At 39.1% G+C, this 19,430-nt stretch overlaps 11 protein-coding genes across 11 annotated transcripts; 5 read left to right on the forward strand and 6 right to left on the reverse strand. All coding sequences in view use genetic code 12, as the record gives it.

Moving 5' to 3' along the window:
- On the forward strand, nt 1–121 carry CANMA_004324 (uncharacterized protein; the record flags this gene model as incomplete). Its single annotated transcript, XM_051816590.1, has 1 exon — nt 1–121. A coding segment is annotated over one exon (121 nt), but the record flags the coding sequence as incomplete, so codon positions are not given.
- A 259-nt stretch (nt 122–380) lies between these two features.
- On the forward strand, nt 381–1,028 carry YPT72 (Rab family GTPase; the record flags this gene model as incomplete). Its single annotated transcript, XM_051816591.1, has 1 exon — nt 381–1,028. One exon carries the CDS (start codon nt 381–383, stop codon nt 1,026–1,028), a length of 648 nt encoding a protein of 215 aa, XP_051670041.1.
- Nucleotides 1,029–1,077: 49 nt separating this feature from the next.
- CANMA_004326 (uncharacterized protein) lies at nt 1,078–1,824 on the reverse strand (the record flags this gene model as incomplete). The annotated part of the gene is made up of 1 exon (XM_051816592.1): nt 1,078–1,824. The coding sequence occupies one exon, from the start codon at nt 1,822–1,824 to the stop codon at nt 1,078–1,080; it is 747 nt and encodes a 248-aa protein (XP_051670042.1).
- A 302-nt stretch (nt 1,825–2,126) lies between these two features.
- On the forward strand, nt 2,127–3,251 carry CANMA_004327 (uncharacterized protein; the record flags this gene model as incomplete). Its single annotated transcript, XM_051816593.1, has 1 exon — nt 2,127–3,251. The coding sequence occupies one exon, from the start codon at nt 2,127–2,129 to the stop codon at nt 3,249–3,251; it is 1,125 nt and encodes a 374-aa protein (XP_051670043.1).
- A 120-nt stretch (nt 3,252–3,371) lies between these two features.
- Nucleotides 3,372–5,264, forward strand: CANMA_004328 (putative asparagine synthase; the record flags this gene model as incomplete). Its single annotated transcript, XM_051816594.1, has 1 exon — nt 3,372–5,264. The coding sequence occupies one exon, from the start codon at nt 3,372–3,374 to the stop codon at nt 5,262–5,264; it is 1,893 nt and encodes a 630-aa protein (XP_051670044.1).
- A 580-nt stretch (nt 5,265–5,844) lies between these two features.
- CANMA_004329 (uncharacterized protein) lies at nt 5,845–6,516 on the reverse strand (the record flags this gene model as incomplete). Its single annotated transcript, XM_051816595.1, has 1 exon — nt 5,845–6,516. The coding sequence occupies one exon, from the start codon at nt 6,514–6,516 to the stop codon at nt 5,845–5,847; it is 672 nt and encodes a 223-aa protein (XP_051670045.1).
- A 187-nt stretch (nt 6,517–6,703) lies between these two features.
- Nucleotides 6,704–9,076, reverse strand: RSP5 (NEDD4 family E3 ubiquitin-protein ligase; the record flags this gene model as incomplete). Its single annotated transcript, XM_051816596.1, has 1 exon — nt 6,704–9,076. One exon carries the CDS (start codon nt 9,074–9,076, stop codon nt 6,704–6,706), a length of 2,373 nt encoding a protein of 790 aa, XP_051670046.1.
- Nucleotides 9,077–9,754: 678 nt separating this feature from the next.
- On the reverse strand, nt 9,755–11,791 carry DSE1 (Dse1p; the record flags this gene model as incomplete). Its single annotated transcript, XM_051816597.1, has 1 exon — nt 9,755–11,791. One exon carries the CDS (start codon nt 11,789–11,791, stop codon nt 9,755–9,757), a length of 2,037 nt encoding a protein of 678 aa, XP_051670047.1.
- A 584-nt stretch (nt 11,792–12,375) lies between these two features.
- On the reverse strand, nt 12,376–13,683 carry RRP8 (25S rRNA (adenine645-N1)-methyltransferase; the record flags this gene model as incomplete). The annotated part of the gene is made up of 1 exon (XM_051816598.1): nt 12,376–13,683. One exon carries the CDS (start codon nt 13,681–13,683, stop codon nt 12,376–12,378), a length of 1,308 nt encoding a protein of 435 aa, XP_051670048.1.
- Nucleotides 13,684–14,351: 668 nt separating this feature from the next.
- CANMA_004333 (uncharacterized protein) lies at nt 14,352–14,801 on the forward strand (the record flags this gene model as incomplete). The annotated part of the gene is made up of 1 exon (XM_051816599.1): nt 14,352–14,801. One exon carries the CDS (start codon nt 14,352–14,354, stop codon nt 14,799–14,801), a length of 450 nt encoding a protein of 149 aa, XP_051670049.1.
- A 102-nt stretch (nt 14,802–14,903) lies between these two features.
- Nucleotides 14,904–19,337, reverse strand: CANMA_004334 (uncharacterized protein; the record flags this gene model as incomplete). Its single annotated transcript, XM_051816601.1, has 1 exon — nt 14,904–19,337. The coding sequence occupies one exon, from the start codon at nt 19,335–19,337 to the stop codon at nt 14,904–14,906; it is 4,434 nt and encodes a 1,477-aa protein (XP_051670050.1).
- Between the last annotated feature and the right edge of the window lie 93 nt (nt 19,338–19,430).

Below are 19,430 nucleotides of genomic sequence, written 5' to 3' on the forward strand. Positions count from 1 at the left end.
CATGGACAGAGTAAGGTCAGAGTTTGATCCGATGGAATACGAAGGTGGCGATGAACTTGATGAAGAGTTTGAGGAACACAAGTCAGACGATGAAATTAAAGAGGAGAAGAACGGTGAATAATAGATTGAATACTGTATTACATTCTGATTAACAACTACAATGTAAACTCAACAATTTCTGGTTTTTCACCATTTGATGTGAACATCTTTGTAGTTGTTTGGCCCTTCTTGAAGTTAAAAAAATGCTTGGAGAAGCTCTTTATCATTTTTCATCCTGTATATAACTACTCTCAATAACATTTGCACTTTTTATCGTCAACAAAACAAAACCCACAACCTTTATCAGAGTCTTTTCCAAAGACGTACACGACAAACACATTATGTCATCAAAGAAAAAGACGTTATTAAAGGTTATAATCCTTGGTGATTCCGGGGTTGGCAAAACATCTTTGATGCAGCAATTTGTTAATAACAAGTTTAGTCAACAATATAAAGCGACAATTGGTGCTGATTTTTTGACTAAAGAAATCACATTGGATAATAATAAAACAGTGACCTTACAAATCTGGGATACAGCAGGACAAGAACGTTTTCAGAGCTTGGGTGTTGCATTCTATAGAGGTGCTGATTGCTGTGTATTATGTTTTGATGTGACGAATGAGAAGTCGTTAAACAATTTGACCAGCTGGAAGGATGAGTTTCTCGTTCAACTGAATGTATCAAACCCACAGGACTTTCCATTCATCATAATAGGAAACAAGGTCGATGTTGATGATTCGAAAAAGATTCCAAGCTTGCAAAAGAAGCTACACAATATTACACACAATCAGCTAGGCGGGTTGAACCACCCGGTGTTTGAAACAAGTGCAAAAGACGCAGTTAATGTGGAAAGTGCGTTTGAAGTTATTGCAAAGATGGCCTTGCAGCAAGAGGAGCTTAACGCTGCCAGTGGTGGAGATGTAAATGACGACTACAATGATGCAATCAACATCCATTTAGAATCGGAATCAAGTGCATGCGGCTGTTGAGTAGGCAGATAGTTCTAAATAGTTCTAATATACAATTATAATTCTAATTCTACTTCTTATTGAGACACATACAGAGACCTTTGATAAGCAAGTCGACAAGTTGATTTCCTGTCTTGATGTCTTCATTATTTTGCTGTTGGTAGTGACCTTGTCCTCCATGGTGTTGTTGTTGTTGGTTGGTATAATGTGGTTGGTTACTTCCGTGGTACGCTTGTTGTGGTTGTGTGATTGGTCCTTGGCCCCAAGAGTTGGGGAGCTGCGAGGCACTAGCGTTGTCTAAGTCAATCACCAACACACCACTATTCTTTGGGTCAATGTAGTGTTTCAAATTACTTTCATTGCACAATTCCTCGATAGCAGGTTTCAACTTTGCGATACCGTTGGCAGAATGGTTTCCTTTTCCCACAATAACTTTCAAGTGGCTTTGATTGGTTCTAACAGCTTGCTCTATACGCCTTTGCACAATCCACTTAGCTTCTTTCACATACAACCCATGCAAGTCAATCTCATCAGCAGCAGAATCAGTATTGTTTTCACGAAAGACATATTCAGCAGCTTGTTCACTGTAGTTTTCCGCTTGGTTGAGAGCCTGTTTCAGCTGCTCACTGAGTTCGTGTGCACGCTGTTTATCTCCAGCCTTGTAGGCAGCTTGTGATTGTTGACTCAAATGGTTTCTCTTCTTGTAGAACTCATCTGCTTTAGCACGCAAATTGTGATATTGAGAGTCTGTGGCATGGTTGTAGTCTCTTTCAGGACCATCAAAAAGCTTTGCTCCTCTATCAAGTATATCTGCCATCGTGATGTCGTCGAATGATGAGACCAAATTTCATGTTTACATTTTTTGTTCACTTTTGTGTTCACTACTGGTTCATCAACTGTGAGTGATAAGTATTTATAAGAAGCTTGGTGGTCCAAACCTCTTTTTAGGTTCTGTATATTCCCCTAAAGAAGCTTTGGTTCATTCAATTGAATATGTAGCTCATATTTGCTCTCATATCTTTTAATTCTTTATGCATTTTTTAAGGCGTGCTTATAAATGTAGAAAGTTTTCCCAACTTTGCAACCAATTTTTATAAGCTCAGTGAATAACAGTACCAGATGATACAAAGAAAAGCATCCCCAAAGGATAAGACATTAAAAGAGTTTGCTGATCAAAATGGAAGCATTCCTGTAACCAAGAAAACAACTTGGTTCTCCAAACTGAAACAGGCACCTACGATTTTAATCCCTGATCCAAAACCATTCAAATCACAACAGAATCACTCTCAACAAGAAAAAGAAGACAAGTTGCTGAAAAGGAGAAGCTGGTTTCACAAGAGTTCAGGAGAAACAGCCCGTACACATTCATCAATAGGTACTTCAATGGGAAAGACTCCGGAAAATTTACAGCAGACCAAAGAAGTGGGACCATCTGCCGAGTCAAATGGAGGTACAAGATCAAAGCATTGGTTCTCACGAGCAACTCACAAACCAAATCCCATACTACCAAGCACGCTAGCATCTAGCGAGTCCGAGCACCACGATTTACTCTCCACTGAATCTATTGAAATTTTAGGAAGCAATGTTATATCACTTATCAAACGCTTAGAGGAGGATGATAGTATGCCAATAGTATTTGGAAACTATTCAGGAGAACCGGTTTACAAGAGAGATGTGACAGAGCCAGCAATTTTTAACTCTCAACTAGTCAAGTTTAGCCACTTTGATCAGTTCGAAGAAGCAACCTATCATGCTTGGAATGTATGGCAAGTGGGTCACGATGGTACGAAGAAAGTGGACCAAACAATTGAGTGCAAAGTCGACTTTGTTGATTTCTTCAAAAAGTTCAACTACCAAAAAGTGTATATCATGAGAGATTGCTTAGTTCCCAACCACAATCTGTTTAAAAATGGCTACTTGGTAAAGCTAAAACTTTTGCATGAAAGAAGTTCAACAGGTGCAGATTGGGGGTTGCATATTTTCATGACTTGTTGCAAGAACGCAATCTTGAATAATGTTCCCAATAATGCCATTAAGATTAATGTCTGTGGGTTTACATACACCAAAAGAAGTTCCTTGACCCAGATTACGTTGTGGATCCACCCAATCATGAATATGTCTTTTGATATTTCCAACCAAGTGAGCTTGTTAATAAAACTGCTAAATTTGGAGGCAAGACTAAACAAAATCACTTTAGTAGATGTCAACAACGGATCGAAAACAGAAATCATTGAGAAAAGTTGATAAGTAATAGCTATATAGATAAACCAGTTGCTTTTTTCTTTGTTTCGCAGCCGTATTAAGTGGTAGCCTTTATTATCTCTTCGAAAAATTTGTTTTTTGTAACAACTGAATCCGTCGTGAATGTGTGGTATCCTATTACGCGTTTCAAGCAGTTCCTTCATCGAGGCAAAACCTATTCCTGGTCTTACTGAAGCCAAGGAAGGTATTTATTTTAAAAACTGGGAGACAAAAGACCCACAATTTATCAAACCGTTTTTGCAAAAAGGTGCTCGTGTGAATGAGTTAACACAACAGCAAGAGAATAAGTTGAACAACTTGGATGTGTTGCGTTCGTTAGTCAACCAGTTGAGCAAAGTCAAAAACAATGTCAAGATATCTTCCTTGGACAAGGAGCAGCAAGTTTTGGAAATCCAAAGTAAAATCGATGCAATCGCGAAAGAGGATGAATTACCGATGAGTGATGCTGATTTTGATAAATTAATCTTTGCCATTTCCAACAGGGGACCAAATTATCTAAACTATACCCAATTTGAACACGAAGACAGATACGTTCAGTTATTTACATCGATCTTATCTTTACGTCAACCATTCATGAAGCAACCAGTCTTTCGGGATGAGTTTATATTGCAATTCAACGGTGAGTTGTATAATTCGGAATGCCTTGAAACTAATGACACTCTGTTTATAATGGATATGTTACACTCAAATCTAGGGGAAAATAGGTGTGAGACAATATTGACTACTTTGAGGCAACTTAGTGGAGAATGGGCAATAACTGTAATTGATTTGTTGGAGAGTAAGGTTTACTTTGGTCGTGACTCTATTGGAAAGCGTTCATTGTGCTATAAAAGAGACAATGGTGAAATCATTGTTAGTTCTAATTCTGCCCTAGGTTTTCAAGAATGTCGAAATGAAATCTACGTGTATGATATGATAAAGGATGATATTGAGATTCACAAATTACTCGAATTGCCTGTTGCAACGTTTGTTCCAGTCAACGAAGAAGATGTTAGACATGAGTTGTATTCGAGGTTGATGCAAGCGACGAAAATACGACATGATTCTATTCACCCAGTAGACAATCCCAATGATAGTTCATTGGCAGTATTATTTAGTGGTGGTTTAGACTGCACAATTCTTGCCAGCCTTATTTGCGAGCTAACTAAAGATGGTAACTCCGCGATTGATCTTTTAACTGTTGGCTTTGAGAATCCACGTACTGGGCAAACTCCGGATACGAGTCCAGATAGAAAACTAGCAATCAAGTCTTGGTTTCACTTGTGTAAAATGTACCCGGATTTGATTATCAACTTGGTGGAGATTAATGTGGATTACAGGCACTGGCTTATACATAGGCAACGGGTACGCGAACTAATGTATCCTTGCAACACAGAGATGGACTTGTCCATTGCTATTGCATTTTATTTTGCTGCATCAATGTTGCCTCAATTGACATCAATGACGAGATTGACCAATTTTGACATTGATTGGAACACGTTCAGCCAGAATCAAGATGTTTACACTCAGCGCACACCATTGTTCACTTCATCGGCAAAGGTATTATTCAGTGGATTGGGGGCCGATGAATTATTTGCTGGTTATTCAAGACATGAAGGATTGTTCAATACTATCACAACACGAAACTATGCTGAGTTAGCGCAATCACTATCATATGACATTAGCATAATTCACGAGAGGAATCTCGGCCGTGATGATAGAGTGATGAGTTGTTGGGGGAAAGAGCTCAGATATCCATATTTAGATGAAGACTTCATCAATTGGGTCATTTCAAATGTACCTCCACAACTCAAGTTCAAATATGATATTGGTAAGAATAAACGTGAAAACGATCAAATGATACCCACCAGGAAGTACATATTACGACAATTGGCTAACCAGCTTAGAATGCCTTGGGTTTCACAGGAATTGAAAAGAGCTATTCAGTTTGGAGCTAAAAGTGCCAAGTTGGAACTTGGTCAGAGTAAGACAAAAGGTACCGATAATTTGCTGTAAATAATAGGAAAAGATTAACAAAAAAATAGATCACATCCACAACTCCTCCTTTCCTTTCATTCCCTGTTTCCCCCACTTTTCTTTCCCTCAATCTCCTAATCGATAATGGTTTATTAACTTGATAAAATTCACAAGCCAAAAAGAAAAAAAAAAATAAAAAAAGGAATCGTTTCTCTCACTTTCCAGTTTTGGAAATTGGAGAACCCTTCCCCACCAAGAAACACCAGATTCAAATTATCTTATGATATTGAACACACTCGTTTCTATATAAATCGTAAAAAGTTTCCAACAATGATATGTCTCTTCAGAATGAATTAATCACCACCCACAACAATGGGATCAACTGGATCGAATTTTGTATTGCTCGATTATTTGGCAGCCCTCATTTTCGTATTTATTGGATTATGTGTCGTTGTGAAGAAATTGGATAGTATTGTTTACGAATTACAAGCTTTGAATCATAACTTGGCAGCAATTAGAGGGTAGGTTAATAGACACAGGTTCACAATTCTATAGTTTAGTAGTTTGAAATAAATAACGCATCATTTAAAAAGCACAAAAGGTCTCTTTACCTCTCTAATCAATGCTTCAACTGGTCGACCCATTTCGGCTCAACAATTAATACCTCGCACGAAGTCAACAACTCACAATCTTCTAATGCTTTCTTTGTCTCGTCAATCAAATAGACATCGCCTTTAACCCAACACTTTCTCCCAGTTTTCTTAAGCACAGTGCATTTGATGCAGACCCATGAGTCAACTTTTGTTGGCTTCTTGTAGTTCACATTCAAGTTAGCGGTAACACCTCGCTTGCTTTCAAAGTTTAGAAATCCCACACGACAAGTCAACTCGTCAAGCAAGGTAGCCAATAAGCCTCCATGTACGATCCCCTTGTGTCCAGATAAGGCATCACCTAGTTGCAAAAATGAAATAGAGTAGTTGTCACGATCATCTGGATCAGTAATTTCATTGTATTGAAAATGGTAATCGTCAATGAAATATAAAGTTTGCGACCGGTATGCAATTTTATGCGGTCCCGACAATGTAGCTCCAGTGAGGTTGGGATAGATTCGTTCAACAATGTCAAGAGTCTTTGTGTTTGTTGACGTGAACTTTTGATACAAGTCGATGTAGCTTTGGTAGATGGGGAATGTGAGAATCTGCTTTTCTAAAGTCTCTTCTGAGTGCAAATCTTCTTCAAGAATCGATTCTTCTGTACTCGCTGGTTCAACTACAACTTGGTCTACTGTCATGGCTCAGTCAAATACTGTGGGTCTATGAAAAGTTGACCCCAGAATTTTTCCGCTTTCATTCTTTTTTTTTTTTTTTTTGTATCTCTTGCCAGATATCCTCGGTTAGAGTTTTCCCTACACCATCCTGCAAAAGACAAACTTATATTATTTATAATCTGTATACGCACTAGATTTCAAACCTCTCCGCTTATTCCTGACCAAAACCAACAGTCTCCTCAACAGCCAAGGATAACTTCTGTTTCAAGCTTTCGTAATCAGCATATGGTGGCAAATCGACTCTATTGAAACAAGTGTGGGACTTGGGCAACTGATTAGGCTCACCAGCTTTTTCAATGGTAAATCTTCTTGGACCATCACTTCCTTGCAAATCTTTAAATCCATTAACCGGTATACGCGATGTACCTGTAGTGAATTGCAACAACCGAGCTTTTTGTTCAGAGTCCCATTCGTTAATACACTTCCAAAACCATTGTATCACTTGGTCCAGTTCTTGGTATCCTCTATAATCGGTATGCTTCTTCCAGTCGGCAGTGTCAATTTCTGCCAAACCACCAATCAACAACTCCAACTCTCTTTCGTCAAACACATTCACCAACTCTTGTGGTATCAACTCATTGAATCCATCAATGAACGCCTTGAATTGTTCTTCGACACGCTTACTTATTCTCCACTCCGTTATCAACTCGACATACTCGTGCTTATTTGCCTCTGTAACTTCTATATTCTTTCCATCTGGCTTCAAGTCAACTTCCACCCTGTCTCCAAAAATTTCTTCTTCAGTGCTAAAGGTCAAGTCCAATATGTCAGTGATGTCATTGTCCAAGATCCATTTCAAAGATCTGTAAAATTCGGCATCAACACCTTCCATATCTTGAAGGACAACCTTTTTGTGAAGCATCATTTTGTACAAAGCACCAACAAAGAATGCGTCCAAGAACCGTCTATGGAAAACACCCAACCCCACTACTCTTCCAATAAACTTGAAATAGTTTAAATGTTCTGGGTTAATGCTTGAGTTGGGGTTGATCTGCAAGGTGTAGTTGTCATGTGAACTATATTCAAACAAGCAATAGAATGGATTAAACATGTCGTGTGACAACAAGAAAAAGAACTCACGAGAAACTCCACCATAATCTAGACCTTCTTCACCATCGAATTTAATCATTAGTCTCTTCTTCAAGTCCTCTGGTGTTTGCCTCATAATCTCCTGGTAACTATCTTCAAAAATATGATCTCTTCTAACCTTGATATGGCATTGTCCAGGAAGAATTCTCAAGGCAGGCTGGGAACGGAAGTAAATGACTTTTCTTCTAAAATCACGCTTGTATTGAGGAACATTCTGATCCAATGATGATGGCAACCTAGGATCATCCCATGTAGTCGTCTTTGTGTTGTGATCAACGAAATACACTCTTGCGGTATTGGTCAATCTCATTTCCCAACCCGATGGTAAAGGTCCCAATTGGCTGACTGGTTGTTGTTGTATCGTGGTGTTTGCTCCAAAAGTACGAATATATTGTTGCCTTCTAGGATCAACCCAAGTAGTAGTTCTTGTGTTGTGGTCAACAAAGTATGGCCTACCTTCGTTTGTAAAACGTTGCTCCCATCCTGAAGGCAATTCACCCAATCCAGAAGTTGTTGCACCTGAAGCAGCCATCGATACAGCAGCGGCAGGATTAATTGGAGTATTAGCTCCAGTAGCATTAACAGTGACGTTCCCACTGGTTACCGAATTATTTCCCGATTGCGGCAATGGACTAGTTGGTGTTTCACCCGGTAACGTTCTACCACGATGCTGTCTTCTTTCTGCCTCAGTATCATGCTGTCTTTGATGACCTCTCTCAGCCTCACTTTGATCCAACGCAGGTCTTTGCCAAGTTGTAGTTCTTGAGTTATGATCAACATAATATGTTCTTCCAAAGTTATCGGTTCTTCTTTCCCATCCAGGTGGTAGCCTCCCATACTGGTCCTCAAATGAAGAGTATTGCCTGTGGGCAGCTGAGTTGTTGGACGAGACAGCAGCAGCGGTGGCAGCGATAGGTCCAGTTGAAGAAGGGCCAGCGCTAGCGGCCGTAGGCGGTGCCGCAGAAGCAGTGCCGTTAGAAGTAGCTCTATGCCCGTTAGAGGATCTGTTAGCACTGCTTGCTCCATTAGTCAGATTTCTATTATGAGAAATAACGACAATAATCTTTCCACTAATGGCGACATTTTCCATCAGTTTTTTCAAGTCCCTGGTGATAGTTTCTTCTGAACTTGGTAACCCAAAGTCAACCAAATCACCGATTCTCACATTAACAACCCCAAGAAACCCTTGATCCTTCTTTTTAAATTTCTTCTGATCAAATACTTGTATGACTAATATGGAATCCTCCAGTGCTTGGAAAGTAAACGTTTCATTCCAATAGGGGTTAAGTGTCTTTTTTGCAGTCTTTGTAGTTTTGGTCTGCGATCCATCAACTGTTATAACTGCAAAGGGATCCGGTTGACGAAATACATCCCTTTTGTAAAGGGATTCGGCAGCAACCAATTTGACACTGATTGTCGACGAGTTTCTAGACATAACTTTTAGGGTAAAGCTTTAACGGAAGGAGGGGTTTGTCGTGATATCAGCTTCAAATGAAATGTACCTGACTGATCACGGCTTGGTTAAATGTCGAGCTGGCCTTTTTTTGGTTTGTTGCCTGTCTTCCGTAAATTTAACAAAATGGGAGAGTCGTGCGGAAGTAACAAAGATTATTCCAAAACTTATCCTTTAACTTTTTTTGACGTGTAAAATTTAATGGGAAGTGGTATACTCTTTTCCTTTTCTACTATATGTTGTTCCCCTGGTGAGGTGAGGTGAGGTGAGGTGATATAATGTGATATAGTGTCAGACAGGATGATGTTCAATTACTTTCTTCTATCCTCTGTCTTCTCTGTAGTTAGATTTAGATTCAGATTCTTCTTCTGTCTTCTTTTTTTTTTTTGCTTGTTGTTCGTTTGGCTTTTGTCAACAGCAATTTCTTTCTCTTTCTCGCTTTCGCTTTTAAAACAATTGTTTTATATATAAAGACATTCGCTTTAGTGTAATTTTAAACCATATTAAATCTACGCCTTGGTAAATAAGGGTTTTTTGACTCATCCAAATGCATTTGAGTCAGTAATAGAGAAGCTCTGCACTATTCAAAGTCCCAGTACAAGTCTATAATTACACATTGCTCTAAATCGTAAATAAATCATATTACCTATACCATCAATTCTAGTACGACAAATTCAAATTATCGAGTGATCGGAAAATATCACTATACTTGTAGTTTTTCAAGTCATGTCCTGAATAGGTCTTGTATAAAGAGTGTTCCTTTGTATTATTCATCACTGCGAGCTTGGCCACCACCCCCTGTTTCTCATTTCCCTTTTCATGCGCGATCATAGCATCCACATCTGTTGCTATTGTAGACAAAGAGTCCATTGAATCATTAACTGATGAATGTTGCGGTGAATCTGGACTTGATACTTCCGACTCAGACGTGTTATTCAATGTAAAATCAAAATCATCTACTGATATAGCATCTTCAATGGCAAATTGGTTGAATTTAGGGGATGGAAGTAACGTGACTTCCAAATTATCTGGTTCAATTTCAGTTTCGGAGCCCAGCATCTGCTCTTGCTCTTGCTCTTGTTCTGTAGGTGTCAAATCAAAGCTCTTGATGCTGATAAAAGTTGGCTTTCTCCGTATCATCAAGGGCAGTTCCGACTCAATTAAGCTTTCTTGCGAGCCGGATCTTGCCAAATCTTCTTTGCTATTGTTGATTGATCTCTCATATTGCAACAACTCCTCTATATCTTCCTCAGTATAGTACAACTTATCGGGATTGATATTCAACTTGATTGCCTCTTTCACTTGAGAATGTACACCAAGGAATGAAGACCCATCAATCGACATAATCTTGATTTCATTACTGTCATTAGCAACAGAGCACATGCCAACGACATTGGTATTGGATGCCGGTAAAACAGTTCCACATTGTCTCTGATTCACGTCAACTTCTAATGAATTTGCTTTTTCGTTAAATGTAAAACTATCCAACCCTTCTCTTAATCCGCAATTCATATGGCCAATTTCATCTATGCTAACATCTGAAGTGAGGTCCCAGTGTATTATATTACCATCTTGACCTCCTGTAAATAAATCATTGCGGTCCCATTCAATACTAGTTACTTGATTCAAGTTCGAACGATGTGAATGTCCATGCAAACTGGTGAAATAGTCTTGCTTTCGTATATCCCATAATCGAACAACACCATCGCCGTGTCCTACAGCTAATATATTGTCGTTATCTGGATTCCATTTGACAATATTACCCGACAATTGACGATAATTCCTTGTCAACGACGATGACATGGGAATGCTAAACTTAGAATCTCTTGTGTCAAACAATGAGATACCAAATTTCCCACATATACTCAACGTGGTATTGTTGTGTGGTAATACGTCAAAATTCTTTATTCCAGCAACAGTCGTAATTGATATCGGTTGTGGTCTTTGCTGCGATTCTGAATTCATGATATCCCAATGAAATAGATAGTCATCATATATTGAAATCATCTCCTTGTCGCTGTTGAATAGGTCTAGCTTCTTGATTGGTAACATGGCGGCTGCTTTATTTTTATCCTTGATGTGTTTTCTATGATTAAATCGCTTGCAAATCTCAGCTGAGTACAAATCTTGATCATCACCAGAAACTTGTCCAATCTCAGGCATGGCTACTAAATGGGCATACCCCTTGTTATTCCCAGTAACAAGGTAATTCTTATCGTTGGTGGTGTTCGTGTTGTTAATCCACTTCATATTATGAATATTTGACAAACTAATAGTTGAATGATGAATTAAATGATTTGAATCTAGATTGATTTCATAGATGAATAAATTGCTATCATAATTATTCAGTGAAATTGCCAATAAAGGATTTTGCATCGATTGATGTTTAACACACATTGATGTCAAATTCATATTGTTATCGGGAATTTTCCAATAATTCGACTTGATATTTGTTCGATTCAAAGAACAGCTTTTACTCAATACTTGGGTATCTTTATCATTATGTAAATTGAGCAACCAAGATGACGATGTGGTGTCGGTTGTTGTTTTGTCAAGGTATGGCGAGCTTAACGAGGATTGAGATGTGCTTGAATCCTCAACTAAACTTAGTACACTAGAGATGGGTGATAAGCTGGGATTGAATCTTCTTATGGCATTTTGTCTGAACAACAAGGTTGGTTCGTAGTAATCTGTCATGGTAAGTGTGCTGTAGTGGTCTTTGATTAGCGCGTTTTTAGAATGTAGTTTAATAGGTGCTAAAAGTGATCATATAGAGTCGGACGCTTTGCGCCGTATAGAGGACCGCATCTTCCATTTATATATATTGACCACACACATGGCTTGCAATATCTCGATTGTTGTAGATAATGGACATGACTTGTTCCTGAACTTGACTGCTGGTTCTAGTTTCTCTAACCAGCCGCTTTTGATTGGAAAATTATATGCAGGAGATGGGAATTTGTAAAATAAATTATTTGTATACAGGAACTCGCATTTTTTTCTATGGCTGGTTACACCAACCATTTATGGAGCAATCTTTTGCAAAAGAAGAACAAACCTAACCCAAACAGGAACAAGCTTAGAGTGACATATACATATGGGCTACACAAGTATTAGCTAAAAAGTGACGTCTTTTATGAAATTCAAATCTATTTAAAGATACATTTGGCACAAAGCTTTCAAAATTATCTTGAACAAAATTATCGTAATCGCAACAAGTCCACTTGAGCCATCCTGATCACAATTGTACGTCTTCATACTACAAAACCTGCCCCTTAGTTTTACCTCCTCTTGTATATACAAGGCTTTAATAACCATTGTCCTTCAGGCTTGACCTCCCTCTTGTTTTCCAATTTCTCCTTCTCACTTTCTTCTTCAATGAACCTCCTCTTCCTCTCCAACTTGGCTCTTCTCTCATCAATTATATCTTGTGGTGGTTTGAAAAACTCAAATCGCGTAAACATTTTATTCGAATTATCCGTCAGTTTATGGAAAAACCCACACAATTTCAAAGCATCAACAAATTCTTTACCAACAGTGCTGTTTTCAGCATCTTCTTGTTCAAACTCATCATTACCTCCTTTACCCGTTTGTTTCTCACTGAATCTTGATTTGATTTCAGCAATCCATAACTCACCTCGTGGTTGCAATATCCTATATGCCTCCTTAATAAAATCCAAGAAATTCGTTCCCATTAAAGCCAAGCAGAAAATGACAATTGTGGCTGACTCATCTTCCAATGGCACATTCTTGATATCAGCCACTGTGATTCGATCATTTTGCTTTTTCAAATCAAAACTATGGACTTCAACATCGAGATTCTTGTATTTCTTTGATTTTTTCCTTTGTTGTTGGACAAATTTGGTTACATCTGCACTAAATTGTGCTTCACCGCATCCCATATCAGCAACAACAATTTTCTTGTCTCTTGTACCAGGTAAACCACCTGGAGCGTTGATGTTTCTGGAAAGTAATCGTGTTTCAAATTGTTTAACAAATACGTCAACAGGATTTTCAGGCCAACTAGACACTTGTGATTTGAATCCTTCATGATACTCGTCGAATAATGACGGCTGTTCTTTGATGAGCTTGAGAGCTTCTTCTGATGTGATTGTATACAATTGTTCATTGATCCATCTGAATCGAGATCCTGACAATTTCGACATCATCTTTTGTTGCAAGGGTGTTAGCTTAGTTTGGGTGGTAACAGGGACCGGTGGTACTGGCTCTACTGGTGCCTTTGGGGTTGTTGTGTTTGATGCTACTTGCTTGATAGCTTTGGCTCTCTTGTGAGTGATGGAATCTGATTCAGCAGCATCTCTTTTCCTCTTTTTCTTATCCTTGAGTGATGCTTCCTCATGTGTGTCAACACCATCGTCTCTTTGCTTCGTCTTGTCTCCTTTTTTAGATTTGGCTGGCTGCTCTTCATGATCATGCTGTGCATCCTTATGGCCCACACTATGTTGTTCATCTCCAGACCTTTCCTTCTTCTTGTCTTTATTCTTGTTCTTTTTCTTCTTATCCTTAACTCCTCCCAACGCTATTTTCTTGTCATTCTTCAATTTCCAACCTTCCACTTGAAACAACATCTTTTCATATGTAGTCGTATTACTGGCTTTAGAAAGTCATTTGTAAGAATTTTTTTTTCTTCTTCTCTTTTGGCAATGCGCATCTCCCTTTCAGCAAAAGAGAAAAAGCCACACCAAACCAGATTACGTCAGAGGGATTGGTTCCAAAGTATATCTTCATGAAGGTAGGACCAAACTAGCATGTGTATGAGAAGCTAAATAGGAGCAGTATCTTTTCCTGTACTTAGTAGATTGTATAGTCAAAACTCGGATTTGGCAATTGCATGTAAGGAGTATTATTATCCCATATATACCCATTACCAGGCATGGTTGCTTTTAAGAAGAGCAGTTTGAGACTACTAACTCACTAGGAACCAGATCAACTACAATATGACAAGAGATCAATCCTTTCCTAATCAAATATTCCTTATGAATAAATAAGATTTTTCAATTTCTCTGTTTTTTCCTTTGGTACCTTTTTTGCTAATATTAATTCATTTCGGTTATCTCCGCCATAATAAACCCTCCTCTCTCTCTCTCTCACCCTTATCGACAATAATTATCTTTCCTTTTCCAAAAGCCCACATTGCTATTCTATTTTATTCTTCTTGACGAACCAAATCTGTGCACCTCAAGCATTAAAACGAAGACTCTACATCGTTTCCAAACCAAGCCACTGTCCCTAAATCATGTCACAACAGCAACAACGTGACCCAATCACTTGTCATATCCTCGATACTACCGTTGGACTTCCCGCCCGCAACGTAATTGTACAAATCCTGCGAGTTTATGAAGTCACCACTACTACTGATTTTAAAGTCGATGCACCATTTGCTCAAGCAAAAACGAACAAGGACGGCAGAGTGCTCAATTGGGTATTTGACCCACAAGTTCAGCAATCAGAAGAAAATTTCAGCAAGACGGGGGTACGTGGTGGCAAATGGGTCAAATTGGTTCCTGGATTATACAAGGTCAAGTTCTTGACTGGTAAATATTTCAAAGATCTCGCTGCAAGCGGTTCCGGGTCAAGAAGTTTCTTCCCTGTTGTTGAAATCGTTTTCGAAGTTGATGATTTACTGCATTATCATATTCCATTATTGTTGAGTAATTACTCATATACTACGTATAGAGGAAGCTGAACAAATGTATCAAAAGTTTGTACAGCATATATTTATGTATTAGACGTGTGTATTGAAATTCTATAATAATAAAGTGTAAGAAAAACCACCCATCTTTCTTCTTTAGTAGTAAAAATGCGTATTATTTTGTGAACTTTCATGAACCAACATTTCATTACACTTGTAGTAATTGACTTCATTCTTGATATTGCTAATTTCTTTCGAATCAGATAAACTGTATTGTGTAACTGACTTATTGTATCTTTTGTAAGCATCACTGGAAAAAGTTTCATTAATGAGAATCTTGTTATTGAAATTGACGCGTTTGTTGTTCAGTTGTTGAGGAAAACTCACTGACTTTTGCAATTGCTGTTGATGCTGATCATATGGTGAATTGAATTTATATTGTCTACGTTTAAGAATCGATGGTTTATTCAATGGTTGAATCGTTTTTGGTTTATCCTCAAGCACAGCTTGAAACTTGCGCATTTCAACTTCAACAGTTGAGTAATCACGAAACTGCTTAATATATTTCAAATGCAATGGCAAATTGCGTTTACCTTCTTCGGTCAAATTGGAGAAAATGTAGTTCAATTCATGATTGTCGACAACTACCCTGGCAGTTCCATTCGGTGAGGTATCGCTAGGGGCTGTCAATGGCTTGCCATTTGAAGCATCAGTATCTCCTTCCTCATTCATTGACTCCTGGATTGGTGTGGATACAGTAAAATGTTCTTCTTTAGGTCTTTGGGTAATCCCACTGCTTCTCTTCTCGAGCTCAATTTGCTTAGCCAAGGCAGCTTCATCTAATTGAGACCAAAAGCCTTCATTTTTCAAAAACTCAATGTTTTCATCAATGTAGGTGCCCGTCCAAGTGCCGGTGTCGGCATTGTTTTCAGTAACATCAGAACCAGTGTTGGTTTGTTCCTCTCCACCGTAATCATCCTCATCATCATTACTGGCACCACTTCCGTCCTCACCAGAATTCTCTGTATTATCACGCAACTGTTGATCCGCAATTTGTTCCTTAGTCAACTCATCATCTTTCAAAAACGGTTCACTCAATAAACCGTTGCTATTCTTATTCCTTGATGCAGTTTGCGACAACTTTACAAAATCTGGTGGCTTAGTTGGAGTCAAATCACGTTCAAACTGCTCGTCAAAAGTAAGCATCACATCATCAAACAAGCCGTCACCTTCGGGTTCGAAATCAGGTAAGGCACCTAGTTTGAATGAAGCTTCACTAAGAACTGATAATCGACTAATATTGGCATCATTGTTGCTCTCTAGTTTTGACGCGGCCGTTGGTGGAGGTGTCGTTTCTTCCTTCTTGAATTTACTAAATCCAAACAATCCACGGTTCAACTTCTTTTTTGAAGGTGATGCGGATGCTCCACTATTCAAGGAAACGTTACTAGTAGAAACATTGGCGTCTTTTTCCTTTGGTTTCAATTTTTTGAAAAATGACTTGAAATTGGATATGGAGCTCGACTTGGGCAATTTTGAAGGCGATGTCGACGAGATGGAAGTGTTAAAACTAAACAACGATGCTTTGGGCGATTCTAACGGTGCATGTTGCAGCTGTTGAGGCGAATGGAATTGCTTTGTACTTTGAAAAGAAGGCGCTGGTTTATTGAAGACCGAGTCATTCAAAACTAAACTTGGTTTGGAAGTCTTTGCTGGTTCATCTTTTGATGCCGAATGGATAGCTGTATCACTGGTCAACAAGGAGCCTACTTTAGGGAAATTATTCAGCTGAGGTGTCAAAACTACTTCTTCCTTCAATGCTGAGCCAACTTTAACATTACTCGATTTGCGACTGTCTCCATTCTCTTGTTGCATATTGTGATGATTGTCATGGCGTTGATGATGATGATGGTGATGGTGATGGTGCTTATGCTTCTTTGGTTTTCCTTTAACTTTCATACCTGGTGATTTGTCTATTGGTGGTGGAGGAACAGCATCATACGGTGGTGTTTCAATTTCATCACTTACCCTCTGTCCTTCTGCTTTTGGAGTTGACGGATTTGCTGTCGTATTTGAATCATTGGACACCGGTTTTGATGCCTCTTGTTTAAGCTGGCTGATAAACTCGGCCGATGAAGTAGACGACGCATGTCGATGATGTTTTCTAATCTTTTTCTCGCCAATCTGAACATCTCCCCGAGGTGGAACTGCTTCCTGATTGTCATTGACCAACCCATTGAATGATTTACAAGTGATTTCATAATCAGCTGACTGAACGGATGAAAAGGAATAAGAAGGTGATAATACCTGTTGATTCAATTTATCAGCACTTTGGGGAACACTTATCGTCTGATTTTTCACACTTCCCTGCCCTTCTTTGATTTGATTAACTTCCGAAGGACTTGGCTCATTGTGTGCTTCAATCAATTCATTCAATTTGTACAGTTCAGGAGAAGCGTTATTCAGATAGTCATCCACAAACGAACCATTATCGATACTTGGCTCCGGCAAAAAGCTCTCGTCACTAGGCGGGTCACCACTTGAAGTCTTTCTGACACTAGCAACTTGACGTGGAGGCTTCAAGTCAGGAACATCTTCCGCTTTCTTCTCCAAAACTGAACAATTAATTGGTACCGATATCGAGGTCGTACCTTGTTCAGGTTCGTCTCTGTGGCTAGAAAAAACCAATGCTGTCTCCTTAGCCTCAGGATTTTCTGCATAGGGTTTGGATAAATCTTCTTGTGTGGAATTAAATGACATGTCTGAAATATTTGCAAGAACCGGCTTCTCTGGCGCCTCACATGCCTTGGTTGTGTCATTTCTATGTCTTGACATATCCAGCTGGGGCACAATTGGGCTCGTGATTGGCGCGGTCAATATAGGTGTTTCATCCAAGCTATCTTTATCGTCGATACTGACATCTGAAATAGACGAAGAAGAATGTCTCAATGGCTGATCCAGATATGCTTTATGCAAATTGTCGGAATGGGACGACGTAGGATAATCATGCACAGCATGGCGGTGCAAGTTATCTCCAATAGAGCTCAATGAGTGGCCGGCACTATTCGAGCGTAAGGTAGACACGGCTGTTGCTGTCTTGAATGTGTCCTCGCTATTGGCATTCAAGGTACTAAGAACTGTGTCATCGGTGGCATCGTCATCGTCACGGCGATTACCACTACCATCTGAGACCGAATCCATACTTAGTCTTTGGTCACTAGAGCCACTACTTTCTCTATTCGTGTCATTATTTGCATTTGCAGCGGCGCCATTTTGTTCAGCGGAAGCATAGCTGCTTGTGTCTTGTTTAGTTGATCTACCTTGATCAAGCGGTTTGTTTGACTCTACTCGCGATGAATCCTCGTGATTTTGATGTAGGGTTGGCTCTCCCGTGTGTTCGTGAAAACCCCCACCTACATTGTCCGCGTTCGAGGTTAATTCAGCTTCACCAGAATTCTCCACTGAATGGTTAAACTGATTTTGAGGATGATAATGCTTAGCATGAATGTGATCGTCACTAATTGAAGTCGATGGTGTGTTACTATCAGACCGATCCAAATGTGTTGTAGAATTATTGTGGTACTGGTTTTGCAAAACATTAGACATGTTGGAACTAGATGAAGATATGGATGAAGATGCATTTGATGAATAATGCTGTTCTGATTTGGTGATATTTTGAGAGTGAAGTTTATGCAAATTTTTCAAACTTGAAGCACTGTTGTTTTTGTAGTTTTCATAAGGCATCTTGTTGTTATTATTATCAATTGTTATATTTGTGTGAATGTCACCCCTGTTATCTCTAATAGTTTTCGACAAGTTCTGCTTGTTAGCTAATCGCACATTCTGTAGTGAATTAGATTTTGGAAGAGATGTATATGAACCAGCTGATCGAAGAGTTGGGGGTGCAGCAATGGCTGGTGACGACGATGGTGATTCATTAGCGAAACGCGGTTGATTCATATGAGGCCCCATGGAAGGCGAATAGTGTGTTTGATTGGGGTGATATCCTTGGCTCATACCCTGGTAATTATTATTGTTGTTACTGTTGTTGTTACTGTTGTTGTTATTATTGATGTTATTGTTTTGTCTTGTGGAGGACGTGTCAACAATTATTTTCCCTGGTCTGTTTCTCTTTGTTGGTGCGGTTCTGGGCCGAAATACTTCACCATTGGGAAAGTAGTATACACCTTCCTTGGTGTAGTAGGAATTAGCTGAAGGTCCCTGGTTTCTAAAGCTGCTGTTAGCCACTGCGTTGTTACTGTTGTTGTTGATGATGCTGCTCTGCTGGTAGTTGTGATTGATGTTACTAGCATTACTGGTGTAACTGTTGTGACTTGCATAGCTTGTATAGCTGGTGGCACTAGTAATACTATTGCTCTTGGAGAAGGAATCATGGGGAGCTATTTGCGGTGACAATCCTCCAGCCACCTTCTTTGTTGGCTTCTTGATGAATTTACTGTCAACTGAAATTAAATTGTCGGTGGACATGTCTCTTGATAAAGACTTGTTGATGTGGGGCATTTGTTGTGATGTGTATGTGTTTGCAGTGGACACCGACGTGATGGAATTTCTTCTCGAATGTGGTGTCATATTCTATTAGGGTAAAGGTCGTAATAATTGTAGGCAGGAGAAGGGGTTGCACTGTACGTTGTCTATATCTGAAGGTCTATAGCTGTAGTAATG

Source organism: Candida margitis, assembly GCF_024628925.1.
Source record: "Candida margitis strain CBS 14175 chromosome Unknown scaffold52, whole genome shotgun sequence".
Lineage (NCBI taxonomy): Eukaryota > Fungi > Ascomycota > Pichiomycetes > Serinales > Debaryomycetaceae > Lodderomyces > Lodderomyces margitis.